Source organism: Mirounga leonina, unplaced genomic scaffold (genome assembly GCF_011800145.1).
Source record: "Mirounga leonina isolate KUSES-001 unplaced genomic scaffold, KU_Mleo_1.0 Mir_418, whole genome shotgun sequence".
NCBI classification, from domain to species: Eukaryota; Metazoa; Chordata; class Mammalia; order Carnivora; family Phocidae; genus Mirounga; species Mirounga leonina.
The window spans coordinates 29,913,725-29,930,742 of NW_023270739.1; the positions used below are offsets into that span (position 1 = coordinate 29,913,725).

A 17,018-nucleotide genomic window follows, 5' to 3' on the forward strand; every position below is an offset into this window, starting at 1 on the left:
TGTGCAGTTTGTTGTAAAATACTTCTCTAAAAAGTACAAATCAACAAGGAAACTAGGTATTTGCCAGGCACAGGTAACACTGGGAAGTGAGCATAAGAATTTCCAATGAGATTAGATATTTGTTCAGCATTTTATCTGGTAAATACTACATGTTAAATATTTACAGTTTGATTAAATCAATTTCTGGAATCTGAACTATAAGCTTAGTTTACCTAACCCCCAGTTGTCTCCAATAAACACATTCTTTACACATTCCTTTCCCTTTTCTCTGCTTATGAGATTTATGTATTATAGTTACCCTGCAATTATGTTATGTAGAGGGTTTTTCTTAATCTGCATACCTGGCTTACTTCCTAGAAAATTAAACTGGCATTAGTAGAACATAAAACTAGTGCTTTCTATATGTGTGTGTGTGTGTAAATCCTTAATCTCTTGTGCCTCAGTTTTCTAATCTATGAGATGGGTTTAACAATAAGACCTATCTGGCAGGGTTGTGATGAAAACTAACCGAGTTAATATATATAAAGCATTTAGAACAATGGTGGGCACATACTAAGCATTCAACAAAGTGAACTACTATCCAATTGTACCTCTTTACACACACACTTTACTACTTTTTAAATACCTGTCCTTCAATTACCAGGTCCACACATAATCATGTGAAGTCACAATTTGAAGGGGTCTTCTTTACAGACAAGATCTAAAGTATTTTTACTTATTTATTTATTTTTAAGTAAACTCACTCCCCAACAGGAGGCTCGAACTCCTGACCCCGAGATCAGGAGTTGTGTGCTGTACCCACTGAGCCAGTCAAGTGCTCCTACAGACGAGATCTAAATCAGCATATTGCCCTGAATTGAATCTCTTGAGGCTCTTTTATTTAATCAGGCTTTCTACAAAGAGTTATAGGACTGGAGAATGAATTGACATTGAGGTCAATTACTATGTTTTTATTATTATTTATTATGACCCAAGTTTTATTATTGTTGTTTGTTTTTTTTTTTATTTTGGGGAATTTTATAGCACATTTGCTCAGAGTTTATCTTATGATTTTCAATAATGTTTAAGTGGTCCTGAATTTTTAGAATCTCCCTTCCTAAGCGTAGCTTTTCTCCTTCCGAGCTATATGACAAATTCCTGAACATAAGGATCATCTTATCTTCTATATCATTTTATCCTCAGCATTTATTCACATTTGCTAAAACTAGAGTTTCATTAATGATTGTTGAAGCAAGTTATAAAGCTCATATACCATAATTCCAAATGGACAATTTATTTGGAAGATAACTAACTTGGAATGGATTCAGTTAATTTGCATAGAACTTTTCTTTTTTTAATACATTTAAGTTTTTATCCTACCCAATTTTGTCTCTAGATTTCTGTTTGTGTTTGGGTCATTCCTTTACTCTTACAAAGTTGCTCATTCATATACAAAATATAAATTTTTCTCTTATATAATAATGATGAAGCTAACTAATTTATTAGCAAAACTATTTAGAGTTGTACTGTGATAATTTTGATTATTGGGAAAAGATGCTATTAAATTTGGAAGTATAATATTTTTGTTTGAAAATAGTTGTAACATGTGATTTAAATGTTCAGCATCCAAACTGATTATGGCATCCCCAGCATTTTAAATTTTATAATTAGCATAGAGTTGGGTCTGTAAACTCAAATATTAGTTTATAACCTTTGGTATAGAACTTAAATTGCTAAACTTACTTTTTATTTTTTATCTTTATTCTTTAATGTCCTTAATGACTTATATGCTTTTGTTCGAAGAAAATGTGAATTACTACAAGGTAGTCAGATTTGAGCATGAGATAAATATACTGAACCAAATTTCTTTTCTTATTATTGTCTTGTAGCTCCCATTACCATTCATCATTTCTGAAACTTGCATTGTTCGGTTATTCTATCTTCCAGTATTATTTACTGGTATGTTTTTAATATGAGTGCCACATATAGTGAGCTATACATTGAAGATTCTATTTGACTGGACATCATACCCGTGAGAGTTATTACTTATTTGGGCAAGATGTTTTGAGAAAGAACTACCTAGGAATGGTTTTCATAACTTCATACCCATCTATCTTTTCTATAAAAAATATATATATATTATGAGGCATTAAAATCTGCTTTCTGCTGGACCAGAATCTGTGCAGGGACTAAGTTTTTTTCCTCTGTATTGCTATTTTGTATTTCATTTATCAGAATACAGGACACAAAAATGAATTACATATGTACTCATATTGTATCAATTATAGTTGTGTTCCTTGCTATGACATTGAATTGCATAGTGATAGCAGGATAAAATTAACTTCTATCTTTTGAGGAGTATAAATGCGTTTTGAGGTTTAATAAATAACTTGAAGGGAATAAATTGTATTATGAGTTAAAATACTAAGGAGACAGTTCTCATTTCCCTGTGGAATGAGAGGTTTGACTGAAAAGCATTTATTTACTTTCAACTTCATGGAAAAAAAACAATATCATAGCTTGGCCAAAGGTCAGTAAAATATAGAATCTTCATAACCCTTGGTTTGTATTCAGCTATCAGCACAAATAACTAGATTTGTAAATATAGTGTCGTCTGCCATTTTATTTGAATAATGGTGACTTCTGGACAGTATTTGAGTCCAGAGTATCTTCTAAATAATCCAAACAAGATAGTGTTATATTCAGTGTAGTTTTATCTCTAAGGTAGTTTTAAAGGCTATTTCTGACTTCTCTAGGCATATTTTACATGCCTACAACACCCCCTGCCTTGCCTGGGCACTAGAGATGCTTTCCCTCATTTCCCACGGTTGTTTCTGGGAATTTCCCTTTCATCCTGTAAAGACTGCAGGTCTTGGCCTCCTCTTCCCCCAAACTCTGGGTCTATTCCTAATTCTGGTCTTTGTCCCTTCTTTCAGGGCAGAATAGACTGTAAAGTAGTAAGAGAAAAGCTCAACGAAAACCCCTTCTGGAGACTCCCATCCCCCCCACACACGGCTGACAGTGCCCTGATCTCTTGACCATTTCTGTCATGTCATAGCTACTCAAATACTGTTTCTTAATGGAGAAGAAAGATTTACTAGTTTATGAATGGAAGTTTTTTTCTAAACTATAATTAACCCTATAGGAACATCAGCATTCCTTAGGACCAGTTCTGGGATTAACAGAGGAAAATCCAGTTGGGCAGGATTAATAATAATAACATAGGCTGTGGGGTGAAAGGAGAAAAAAAAGTGCATTTGTATTCCATTAAGTAGAATGCCAACTTTCATCCTTTATTTCAGAGTACTTGAGATTGGAAATGTCTCCCTTGTTTATTATTTTTGTTTTCATAAACTTTAGTATTAAATTCTCCAGAAGCTATAAGGAAAAAGGGTAAAGGTGAAGCTGTGACAAATATTTTGTTGTATATCTGGAAGAGGATTTTTCCATTGCATCACTATTGACGTTTGTGGCTATAAGCTTTTGCTACCAGGAAACCATTCTGTACCTTGCAGAACATTTATGTTCCCAACCTCAACCCACTAGATGCTAGTGGTACCCCCGGACTCTAAAATAAAAATCAAAAATGTCTCCATGCATTGTCCAATGTCTCCCGGGGGGCAAAATCACCCCCGGTAGAGAACCACTGGTTTAGAAGGAGAGACTCTCCAGTTTGAAAAATAGCTAATAGCAATAAGAAGGAAACAGAGAACAGTCTTTGAGCAAAGGACCAGGACTCAGATATGCCCCCGAAGCTCCATAGTTCTTCATCTTTCAATCTGATGGATCCTTCCGTCGCAATGTTCAGGCATAGGTGCCGCCAATAGTTTGGAACTGGAAAAGTTCTCACTATTAATTTCTAAGCATGGGATATGGTTCCCAAGAGACTTAAGCAATAAAAGCATTTCGTTTTGAGTCACTCCTATACATAGCAGCCAGATTGTGTCAGTATCAGACTTTCTGGGCTGACCTCCAAAATAGTTGTAATAGAGGTTCTGTGGAAAATGCATTCACAGATTCAAATTAGTTTCCATAAATGTATATAGATTGCATTCTAGTGTTTGTATACTGGGTTTTAGAAGCATATCTTATAATGTAATTATTAATTAACAATTTATCATTTTAATGATTCTTATTGTTATTAAAGTAGGCCTCCAGGATGTCTGGGTGGCTCAGTCGGTTAAGTTTCTGCCTTCAGCTTAGGTCATGATCCCAGGGTCCTGGGATTGAGTCCCGCATCGGGCTCCCTGCTCGGCGGGGAGTCTGCTTCTCCCTCTCCCTCTCTCCGCTGCTTGTGCTCTCTCTCTATCTCCCACTCTCTCTCTCAAATAAATAAATAAATAAATAAATAAAATCTTTTTAAAAAATTTAAAAAAAATAAAAAAAGAAAGTAGGTTTCCATATAAAATATTTGTCCTAGTAAGTTTCATATGTCAAATTTCAATTAAACTTTAATGTCTAGTATATACTAGGAATGAATGTTACTCTTTCAATTTATTCCCCTGTACCCCAACTTCAGTGCCCTTTTCCTCTGGGCAACTGAATAAAGATGGCCAAAGTTTATCCATTTATCTTCATTTTTCTCTGCTTTCACACTGAATCTTTTTTCAGTAAATATATGCTTTCAGAGATCTTCAGTTTGGCATTGTAATATCTTAGTAAATACTTCTTTTTATCTTAAAACTTCAGATTTGGATAGTTAATTTATTCTCTGATGCTTTGTCCATAATTACTCAGTGGAGTGTGTTGAAGAAATATTTGAGTGTATGAACGTTGCATTTGTAATTACAAGCCAACTCAACTTAATTCTGTGTCATTGTTTTTGTGTTACTAAAATTAATTATCAATGGAGAAATATTTTCAATTTCCTGATTGACAATAGAGTGAATGCAAGAAGTCCAATATTTAATTTCAGTTATTATTTCAGAGTAAATATGGAAAAGTACCCATAAGTGATGTTAATACATGTTGTTGAGAAGTTTTATTTAGCATATAAATCTTAATTTTCTGATGATACTCCAGAAAAGGCAAACACGGAATAATGAAACAGCTGCAGAATAATATATATAGTGTAATGAACCTCATTAGCACAATTTTAATCAAAATCAGAGGGTTATAAATCAGAGAAAGATTAAAAGCATTCTCAGCTCATCTGTGATCCAAAGATTATATTAATGATGTTTTAAAGTGTCTCTTATTAGCCAAACAGTTATGTCATATTGGAAGTACACATGCAAAAAACTGATGAGTTAAAACAGGTGAAAAAATATTGTGAGACATGTTGGAAAGTATTTGTAAAATAATATTGTTAACTACTATAGCAAGGTCGATAAGATTACTGAATGAACATACTAAAAACACTACACCCCTCTCTGTATTAAATAACAGTAATTTTGTTATTAGTGTTAATAACCTATATTTACCTAGTACATTTTTCACAATTCTCAAAGCTCTTTTACTCATTCTCTTATATGATATTTGCAGCAACCTTATGAAACATGTGAGTCAGATATTGTAGTATGACCGTGAAGGGTACAGAGGATTGGAAAATGAATGGATACTCAATTGGGGCCATACTACAAAATAAATACAGTTTTCAAAATCCGAAGCCTGTTTAAAACATAGAATTTAAACATGATGAATCTTTTACTAGGTATGGAAGATTATGGAAATTCATTGGTCATTACTTTTAAACATATTCAATCAAGGGGTAGAACTTTTGAAAATTATCTGATTTGAATGATGGTTGTAAAATTTCCTCAAAATATTTAGAGATAACTGACTCAGAAAATATAAAATAGCTTAAGGTAGACTTAAAAAAAATGTTTGGAACCAGTCAGACTGTGATGTTATTATTAAGGCACTAATTTTTTCACACATAATGTGGAAATAATACTATCTTTAGGTTGTGCTTAATAACCATTAGGGTTACATTATCCACATGAGCTGAAAAGTAGCAGATATCTATGGGAGGCCACAATAGACAAGCATTTGATCCTTCCCAAACAAAAAAGGTTCCAGTTAGGGTAGGGGCATGGAAGTATTGGGGACTTGTCATGTACATCATCATTATTATTCTACGTAGGGTACCAAAGGATTCCCTGCTCTCTGTTCCTCAGTCTTCTTCACAACTACAGTGTAAGGCCGAAGAGGTTGTAGGTCATGTGTTATCCTTTCTTATAGACCCAGAACTAATGTTTCCAGAAAATGGAACAGGACATAGGGACTACTCTAAGAAAACAACAGTAAGGCGTTGTTATATATATATGTATATTTATAAAAGAGAGTTTTGTCAGCCAACGGAGGTGCCCAGACCTGTCAGAAATCCTTTAGTACTGCATCTGAGTAAGAACAAGATTAATATGGAAAAGATAGAGACAGTAATACATTCTTATGTACTTCTTTCCGTGACTGTCCATTGGGAAAAGTCCTCGCTTGACCAATTGGTGTTCTAACAGGACATTAGAGTTCCATTCCTATCAAAGGCAAATTTATATAATAATGTTCCTCTTAAAAGAGTAGTGTATTTTATTATTTTTTTTTCCAATTTAATCCACATATCCAAATCATCAAACTAGGGGCACTGGCTGGCTCAGTCAGTAGAGCTTACGACTCTTGATCTTGGGGTTGTAAGTTCGAGACCCCCGTTGGGTGTAGAGATTACTTAAAAAAAAAATCTCAAAAAGACAATCATCAAACTCATGAACTTGTTTTTACAATATAATGGTTAGCACTGCCCTATGGAACCTGCTTTCTTGCTTGGGTTTAAATCCTCAATGTACCACTAACTGTGTGACCTTAGGCAAATTATTAAAAACCCCTGTGCTTTAGTTTCTTTATCAATAAAATGGTGATAATATTATTACCTACATTACAGAATTGTGAGGATTAAATGACTTGATATATGCAGAGCTTAGAACAGTTTTATTTATTAAATGTTTTATGACTGATGGTTATAATCTTCCATGCTAGTATTTTTTAGTAGGGTTTTTTTAGAGTTTAACCATGAATACTAAGAAATAGCATAAAATAAAGATGTCCTATGTTCTTAGTTTTAATGTAATAGCTATTGGTGTTATAAGGTTAATAACTGCAACAGTTACTCAATTTTGTTGTTTTTACCATTATTTATAAAAAGTGCATATTGAAATGGTTATCATTTAATATACAGTAAGTGCACAGGGCATGGTTTACTTCTATTTAAATTATGCAATTTAGTAGGTAAACTTCTAACTGCATAAAGTAAAAAGAAAGTTTGTTAATTTTGAGTATTTTATAGGCATGATCAAAACAGATGAAGGTAATGATTAATTTAGGTAATGATTAAATGTACGGCCATAACACAAACAGTAGTTAGTATCAGTTACTTTGAGTACTTATTTGTTTTTTCTTAGAATGTATTTGTGTGCTATTTCTCTACTAATTGAAATATGAAAATAATTCTGTTGCCCTACATTCTACCTATTTTTTTGTTGATTAGAATTGTTAAGTGATGAGTTGTAAATATTATCAAATATCACATTATTCAAAGTTGAGTCATTAAATGTTAAATATTTTTATTGATTGATGATTGATGTAGTGTAAATGTTAAATATATACATTTTAAAGATTTTATTTATTTATTTGAGACAGAGAGAATGAGAGAGAGCACATGAGAGGGGGGAGGGTCAGAGGGAGAAGCAGACTCCCTGCCGAGCAGGGAGCCCGATGCGGGACTCGATCCCGGGACTCCAGGATCATGACCTGAGCAGGGAGCCCGATGCGGGACTCGATCCAGGGACTCGATCCAGGGACTCCAGGATCATGACCTGAGCCGAAGGCAGTCGCTTAACCAACTGAGCCACCCAGGCACCCAATGTTAAATATTTTTATAAGAGAACAATCACAGCCCTTTAGGACTTTTTGGATAATTATTTATAAAATGTTGGTACAGTTGGATATCTAAATTTTATTGGGTACCCTTTGTTATTTGGTGTCATTGATTTGTCCTTTCACAGTTAGTAGTCACTTTACGACCTCAGGAAAGTCAATAACCAAGGTGCAATAATTAGTCGTTTAAAATAAAGATAATAATGTAGGATTAGTCACTATTGGTACTAAAACATAAACACTATAAATTCTAAGTGTTAAAAGATTCCAGAAACCAGGGAAAATTTCTTCCATATATGCTTCATGGAGTCATATGCTTTGAGGGTGCTATGTAAAGTAACTTTCACAACAAGCCAATTACTACTTGAAGATCTTGTCTCCATAAATCATATTGGATTATAATTCACTTTATATCATTTCTTTCTTAACATTCTTTTAAAGAGATATTATGAAAGACATGGTCAATTTGACTTACATTCATGATGGAAATATGATCTTAAAAATTCTCTACAGGGTATGGCCCAGAAACCACGGAACTTCCCTGTTTCTTTTACTACCTCTATGGCTCTTTTTTCTTCAGAAAACTGATTTTTTTTTTCCCCACCCCTCTCTGCTACAAAGGAAATTACTATCAAGTCTTTACTTCTCTATATGTCCCAACTCTGACCACTTCCTAATACCTCTACTGCTAAAACCCTAGTCCAGGCAGTTCCCCTTAGATCTCTGTGCTAGGCTTTCAACTAAGCCTTCCTGTCTCTGTTTTTGCCCTTTTTTTTTTTTACAGTCCATTCCATTAAACAAGCCAGGTATACTTAAAGCATAATTATAACCATAACTCCTCTGTTTAAGCCTTTCTCATGGCTTCTCACTAAAACTAGAACAAAATCCAAATGCCTAATCGTGGGATATGCATTTCTGCTAGATCTCATCACCTATCATTTGACCTTTCCCTCCCTCCAGTAACTCCACCCCCCTCAAGCCTCCAACTACATTCGCCTTCTCTCTGTCTCTAGAACATGCTTCATGACCCTTGCCCTTCTGTTCACTCTTAGAATTCTTCCCTTAGGTCTCTGATGGCCTCCTCAAAACTTATGCCCCTATTCAAAGGTCATCTTCTTAGAGGAAGTCTCTCCTAAATACTCTGAATAAAATGAACTTCTCTTTCTTCCAAGTCATTCTCTGTCCCTTCATCTTGTTTAATTTTCTGTTTAGTATTTACCACTACCTGCTATTATAATAATTACACATTTATATCTGTGTTGTCTTCTCCTTTGTGTACTGTTGTGTCTTTAGTATCTTCAGACACGTCTGGCACATGGTTGGCGTGTAATAAGCATTTGTTGAACAAAAGTATGACTGTTTTCAATAATGATCGGTTTTTAGCCCTATGACTCTAATATCATCCCACCATTCCTACCTATGCTTCCGTGGTCTTTGTCTAGTCTGAAGGCTCCAGCAAAAACTGTCTTATTTTATCTCCTCTTATTCATCTCCACTTTGAGTATTGTCTTAACTCTAGCAGTTCTGACTGTAGTTATAGTGTGGCTGACTTCTATAGATAAAATAGCCTCAGTTGTCTTGGATGACAATTTGCTCTTTCCAGAGCCCACTAGGGAATAAAAGCAAATTAAGATATTTTCCTTGATTTTTTTTTTCTTGCAGTAAAACTTCTGATTCACGTGTAGTCTCAGCCTCCAAATGCATCTCTGATGAAGGATAATATCTGAAAAGGGTATTAAAAAGCTAAACCGTGTTTCTGAGTTTACACAGGTGATGACAGAAATATAATGTACTTTGTTTTTCTTTCAGATCTCCCACTAAAGACATGGATTCAGAAGAGAAGGAAATTGTGGTTTGGGTTTGCCAAGAAGAGAAGATTGTCTGTGGGTTAACTAAACGCACCACCTCGGCTGATGTCATCCAGGCTTTGCTTGAGGAACATGAGGCTACATTTGGAGAGAAACGATTTCTGCTGGGGAAGCCCAGTGATTACTGCATCATAGAAAAGTGGAGAGGCTCGGAACGGGTTCTTCCTCCACTAACTAGAATCCTGAAGCTTTGGAAAGCTTGGGGAGATGAGCAGCCCAATATGCAATTTGTTTTGGTTAAAGCAGATGCTTTCCTTCCAGTTCCATTGTGGCGGACCGCTGAAGCCAAATTAGTGCAAAATACGGAAAAAGTGTGGGAACTCAGTCCAGCAAATTACATGAAGACATTACCACCAGATAAACAAAAAAGAATAGTCAGAAAAACTTTCCGGAAACTGGCTAAAATTAAGCAGGACACAGTTTCCCATGATCGAGATAGTATGGAGACCTTAGTTCATCTGATTATTTCCCAGGACCACACTATTCATCAGCAAGTCAAGAGAATGAAAGAGCTGGATCTGGAAATTGAAAAGTGTGAAGCTAAGTTCCACCTTGATAGGGTAGAAAATGATGGAGAAAATTATGTCCAGGATGCATATTTAATGCCTAGTTTCAGTGAAGTTGAGCAAAAGCTGGACTTGCCTTCTGATGAAAACCAGATTCTGGACGACCTGACTGAAAGTGATGGAATTGTACACCTGGAGGAAAGATTAGCATATTACAGAATGCTCATTGATAAGCTCTCTGCTGAAATAGAAAAAGAGGTAAAAAGTGTTTGCACAGAGATAAACGAAGACGCAGAAGGGGCCGCTGCAAGTGAGCTTGAAAGCTCTAATTTAGAAAATGTTAAGTGTGATTTGGAGAAAAGCATGAAAGCTGGTTTGAAAATCCACTCTCACTTGAGTGGCATCCAGAAAGAGATTAAATACACTGACTCATTGCTTCAGATGAAAGCAAAAGAGTATGAATTCCTGGCCAAGGAGTTCAATTCACTTCATATTAGCAACAAAGATGGATGCCAACTAAAGGAAAACAGAGGGAAGGAATGTGAGGTCCCCAGCAGCAGTGGGGAGGTTCCTTCCTTGACTCAAAGAGTATTTAACTTGTATACAAATGACACAGACTCGGACACTGGTATCAGCTCTAACCATAGTCAGGACTCGGAAACAACTGGAGGAGACGTGGTGCTATTGTCAACATAATTCGAACGGCTTGTTTCTGACCTACTTTCGTGTTCATGTTTGCTTAATAGGAAACTTTATTTTAAACGTCACATTCTGAAAAATGATGTAAATCATGTTAAGTATTCAGTGGTTAAAAAAACTAGAGAAAGTTTATTTTTGATTTAAGAGTTCCAAGCTCACCCAATTATTACAAGTTCAGACGATGAGCTGTTTATTAGGAATGCAACACAAATAGCTTGCAGGTGTATAACAGAAATGATTTGATGGGAATTATAATCTCTTATAGCTTCTGGGAGGAATGATTTACACAAACAAAACTAATTCTTAATATTGCAGTCAATATATTAAAACTAGATACATGAACAAGTAAAATTAAAAATGTGCTGTAATATATTTTTTCAAAGCTGTATCATTGGAATTTTTAAGTCTGTAATGTACATGAGAGCTACGCTACTGTAACTGTATTAATTCAAGTCTTGGTTCTTCTCACTGATACTTAGAATGTACATCATCTCTGTCACTTTCTGGACCCCTCTACTTGTTTAGACCTAGACGACAGCAAGTGGGAAGGGCTGCCACTGGGACATGTACAAATTCCAGCAGTGGATTGAATAGGGGTATAGATGAGAAAGGGCCAATTGCTACCTACAACAGCAATTTTTCTAAAGAAGGCTAAAGTTACTAAGAAGGATGCCTGGGCTTTCTCTGACCAAGCAAATCATCTGATCAAACAAATGGTCTGTGCAGGTTTATTTTTTGAGTGAGGCATGACGTGGGTTACAGAGAAAATCACAGGGTCACAGTCCTGTTTATTTACACCCTGCCTACAAAAGAGGCTCCAAGAGAGGCAACTTGGGGTCCTTTGTGTGGGTAAAATAGAGTTCCGTATACCCTAAGTATTAGCATTTTGTCTCTGAACCTATAGAGAGGAACTCACGTGGACAAAAACCTTTTATTCTGTTACACTGGAATTCGGATTGTCTTTGTAGAACTTCATCTAAGGTGCAAACTAAAAAAATGTGGCTCTGACCCACACTCCTTCCCCAAGGATGCTAGTAAATATCCAACAAATTGAACAGATTATTTAGATCTCACCTTGAGTGATGCTCTTTTTAGTGCCAGACGAGGCTTGGTTTTGCCTGACGTTTTCCTCCCTCTCTCCCTTTTTTGCTTCTTGCCAGTGAACACATGATGTAATCATATTGTAAACAATTAGTTTTATTGTTTTATTGTACTGTTAAATAAACACCACTGTGGTTTATTTTTTCTTTAGCTGACACTTTTCCTGTATGTCAGCATACATGTAAGTAAGAATATTATTTTACTTAGTTTTAATATGTGGATATTGGTGAAGATTTCAGTATTTCTTATTCCCTTTTATTCCCATGCTTACTGTAGTGCATGTTTTAACTGAGTTTTTTAATCTACCTTTTCATTTTTCCATCTCCCAGACTTTTCACCAATCTTTGAGAAGATATTTAGAATGTTTCAGTATTTCACTTTGGAGAGCATCTGTGTTACCATTTCTTGCACCAAGATAATGCTAAAGGCTTTAGTTGAAATTGGCTGGTAAAGAAAGGGGAAATTTCCATTCCAGGGAAAAGATAGTGATAAAGAGTAAGTAATAATGTTAACATGGGTTTAATTAAAAAAAATTAAAAGGGAATTGAATAGTCATCTGAGAAAGGGAAGTTTTTTTTGCCAAATATCTCATTAAATCATTCAGCAATAAGGCAAGTTATTGATATATTCATTGTTCACTACTGGGGATTAAATTCAGATGATCATCAATGATAAACCAATTGCAATGTTGTTTTCCGAAAGTGAAAGCAATCTCTTTGGGTTACTCCTTAGTGAGAAAATAATGAAAAGAACATTACTTATCTGCTATGTAATTTGATTAATTATCTGAATTTGAAAGAGGTTCTGATAAGAAATAGGACTGGACAGATAATTTCATTTTAGAATCTTTGAATTAACTTCTGCCTTTATATAGTTAAGTAGTGATACATTCTAAGGACTACTTCTATATTTTTACAATAAATTATGTTAAAAACTCTTCTCAGAAAGCAGAATCATTTAAACACACTTTAGAATTTCTAATTGTTCTTTACTTATACAAATCTATTTGTGCTTTTGATTTGTTACAATATTAAATCATCAGTTACCATGCTGAATCTCTTTTTTTTTTTTTACCATGCTGAATCTCTAATTTAGAGTAATATATTAATACAGATATAAAACTTAACTACAATTGCCCTCATCTCTGGATACTGAGTTATTCTTTATTAAAGTGAGAATCTGAATTATAAATATAGAACTTGATAGAGGCTTTAATGTTTTAATTATGAATAGAATCTTTAAAGTGTTTATAAATGTTTGAGTAACCTAACAGGTTAACTATGAAATTGCTATATGCAGCTAGAAGTAGCAAACCAAAGCTGACTATTCTTCCTTCTTGTAACAACTTAGATTTTCATAGACTGTACCTTGTTCATCCTCCCCCTTTGAATGAATGCCTCTTTTTCCCTTCATCTGCCATACACGGAAACCTACCCATTTTGTCTTTTTAACATGTTATATTTTCTATTAAACATTTATTCCATTCAATCAGGTGTAATATCTTATCTCTGAGCCCACAACTATTTCAGGTGTACTTTTCATAGAGGAGCACTTATATTACGGCTTAGCTTATATTTATTTATGTACTTACCTAACTTCCCTCCCCCAATGTATTTTTTTATTGTTTTATTACTTTGTCTTCTATCTTGTTAACTATAATCCCTCCAATCGACCTCCTTACCTCTTTGCCCCTACCCAGTTTTTGAATTGAAATGCTAAATTTTAGAAGGCTGCAACCATTTTAAAAATTATTTCTATGATGCTCATGCATTTTATTAAATATGCATATTAGCAGACTTAAAATGGTAAAAGTAATTCTACTTATAAATTCTTTAGGGGAGGCACTAAATCTTTGTGCTCTGAAAAAAATTTTAAATTGGTAAATTTTTTATTTTATTTTTAAAATCACAGTTACTGATTTAAGGCAATGCAAATATTATCTTTTTAAAAGCCTCTCAATGGTTAAATTACGGTATTTTCCTTTGCATTATATGCATGTAGGAAAAAATATATATTCTGTAGAATTGAATTTTAAGTAGTAGACACAAAATAACTTTGAAATAATATCCTAAATGAAATATCTATTTTATTTTCTCTTTCTAACTCAAAGAAATAAATGGTCTCAGTGTATAGAAGCTATTCTAATCCATTAAAATTTTATTTTTATATTATTTAAACACCTACTGTACATGACAAAATATACTTCTATGGCTGCATTTTATAGTTTTTCAAAGTAGGATTATGGTTTTATTTAGAATGTATTTTTCTAGTTGACAAAGGAATACCTTTTAATCCAGATACAGATTTTTTTTTTTTTTAATATTAGGCTATTTCTTTTCATACTACCTGATTGGTTTAATAAACCTGATGTAACAAATATAAACTATCTGTAATTTCTTCAAGTGTAACTAATTCAGAATAATAAAAGAAATAGTTGTACCCTTTCATGTGACATTGCTTGTCTTTCTGGGTGCATCACTCGGCTATATTAAAAATAAATTTTATATTAGTCAGAATTATATAATTGCTGTGCTAACTTACACAAGTTAAGATCAGGTATTATTTCATGACAATATATAGCAAATAAGACCTAATAAAACTTTTTATTAGGTTTCATACATATGTTTCAATTTGTCATGAAAGAATGTCCTCACTTCTATACTAGATGGCTGGTTTTATAAGCTAGTATCTTGCTTTCTAGAATGAAATCCATTTTATTTTATTTTATTTTTTTAAAGATTTTATTTAATTATTTGAGAGAGAGACAGACAGCAAGAGAGAGCACAAGCACGGAGGAGAGGGAGAAGCAGGCTCCCCGCCGAGCAGGGAGCCTGATGTGGACTCGATCCCAGGACCCTGGGATCGTGACCCAAGCCGAAGGCAGATGCCCAACCAACTGAGCCACCCAGGTTCCCAATGAAATCCATTTTAATGTAATAATATTCAAGTGTAAATCTTCTCTGCTATTATTTAATTGGTCACTACCTTATTTCTCAAAATAGGCCTTTAATTTCGACTGTCTTAATCACCAAATCATTTGAAAATTAAGGAAACTCATTTGGTCATTCTACAAATGAGCATGAAATGACTCTACTAAAAGATTGTATATAATGTCCAGTCACAACACTTAGGAATAAGTTAACACTATTTTCTTAGCCATATATACATTTATACCTATATATGCATAGATTATCTCTAGAACAAATCACAAATAACACTTAACAATGGACATTTCTGAAGAGGATATCTGGGAACTTAGGGTAGAAGGAAGACTTCCTTTTTAGTAATTTGAATTATAGTAATAATAATTTGAATATCATGTGTTTTATTTGTGACAATTTTTATATTAAAATGTAGGGGTGCCTGGTTGGCTCAGTCATTAAGCTTCTGCCTTCGGCTCAGGTCATGATCCCAGAGTCCTGGGATCGAGTCCCACATTGGGCTCCCTGCTCGGCGGGAAGCCTGCTTCTCCCTCTCCCACTCCCCCTGCTTGTGTTCCCTCTCTCGCTGTGTCTCTCTCTGTCAAATAAATGAATAAAATCTTTAAAAAAAAGTAAATGTAATGTATACACAGTTCTATATTATTCATATAGAGACTCCTTGTTCTGTTTGATGGCAGCAGGGAATCCTGTTGTGTCAATTATCATAATTTATTTCACCAATACTTTCCCAGTGGGCATTTAGGTATTTTCCAATCATTTACTGTTATAAACAGTGTTATCCAATCAATATGTTTCTGTGAGGGTGGATTGCTAGATTAGAAATCTGTATCAAAGGAAGAGAAATAGATTTTTACATTTTTAATAAACTTTGCTAATTATTTTTTATGGAAATTGATCACTTATGACCTGAGTTGAAAATACACTCTTACCACCCACAGTCTGTGCCATTTGTCTCCTTATTATTTTAATGTAAAATCTTTAAAAATTTTTTTGCATTTAAATTTAAAGATTTTTCTCATTAATAACTCATAAGCTGTTTTTTCTTTGTCATTCTTAAAAAGGCCTTCCCACTGCATGTTAACTAATTTTAAAAATAAATTTCTCCCATGTGTTCCTTATACTACATTTTTTTTATGTTTTACTTTTAAACATTTGAACTATCTGGAATTTATTTTGTTACCATGTACAAAAGTAGGTAGAATTTTTTTTTGATACTTACCAGTTATCCCACATCACTTAATAAGGAACATTGTCCAACTTTTTAAATGTCACCCTTTTTTTTTTTTTTTTTTGGAAGCAAATTCTGGTATGTAGTTGAGATCTATTTCTGGACTTTCTATATCATTCCATTAATTTGGCAGTGTATTTTACCCCTGAAAAAAATACTTTCTCTGAAATATTAAGAATATTAAGAAATATTAAGAATAAGAAAATAATAAGAGCAAAAAAAATTGAATATGAAAGAAGTCTAACATTTCTCCTTATTTGTGTAAGACAGAGTCTATGAAGTATTACTAGTAATATTTGTAATGACCATGACCATAAGATAGATAAGAAGAGAAAGTCTATTACAAGTGGGTCATTGGTCAAGTAAGAGCATTATAAGGCTACAATACGAATGTTCACGTCAGAAAAATGCTTAACCTGTTAATGTTCAACAGCAGCTCTCTTGGTATTTTGACAGCAGAGTATCTGGTGTGCTGCACCTCCGGATCCTCCTTCCTGATGTCAGTAGCACCCCACCCCCAACCCTGCACTGGGACAAGCAAATAAAAATGCCCTTTCCTAACCCCTCTTCCTACTTCTCATATTTCTAAGCATCTCCCAGAAACCGATATATCCCTTGGTTGCAAACAATGTAGTAATATTGGAGTTGGATTATTATTAAAAGAAAACAGCACTTACCTTTTAAAAATAAAAGAAGAACTGTCGGTAGAGCATCAGACTTTTAATCTGAGGGTCCAGGGTTCAAGTCCCTGTTCGGGCGTCTGTGGCTTTGGGCGCCTGGGTGGCTCAGTCAGTTAAGCGACTGCCTTCGGCTCAGGTCATGATCC

At 34.3% G+C, this 17,018-nt stretch overlaps 1 protein-coding gene across 1 annotated transcript in view; it reads left to right on the top strand.

Annotated features, from left to right (window-relative positions):
• The window catches only part of RASSF9 (Ras association domain family member 9), a 28,143-nt gene extending 14,128 nt beyond the window's left edge, over nucleotides 1-14,015 (top strand). The window contains exon 2 of the mRNA XM_034987883.1: nucleotides 9,658-14,015. Within this exon, the coding sequence (XP_034843774.1) occupies nucleotides 9,658-10,918 (1,261 nt within the window). The 3' untranslated portion in view covers nucleotides 10,919-14,015. The remainder of the gene's footprint in view (nucleotides 1-9,657) is intronic.
• Nucleotides 14,016-17,018: the final 3,003 nt, after the last annotated feature.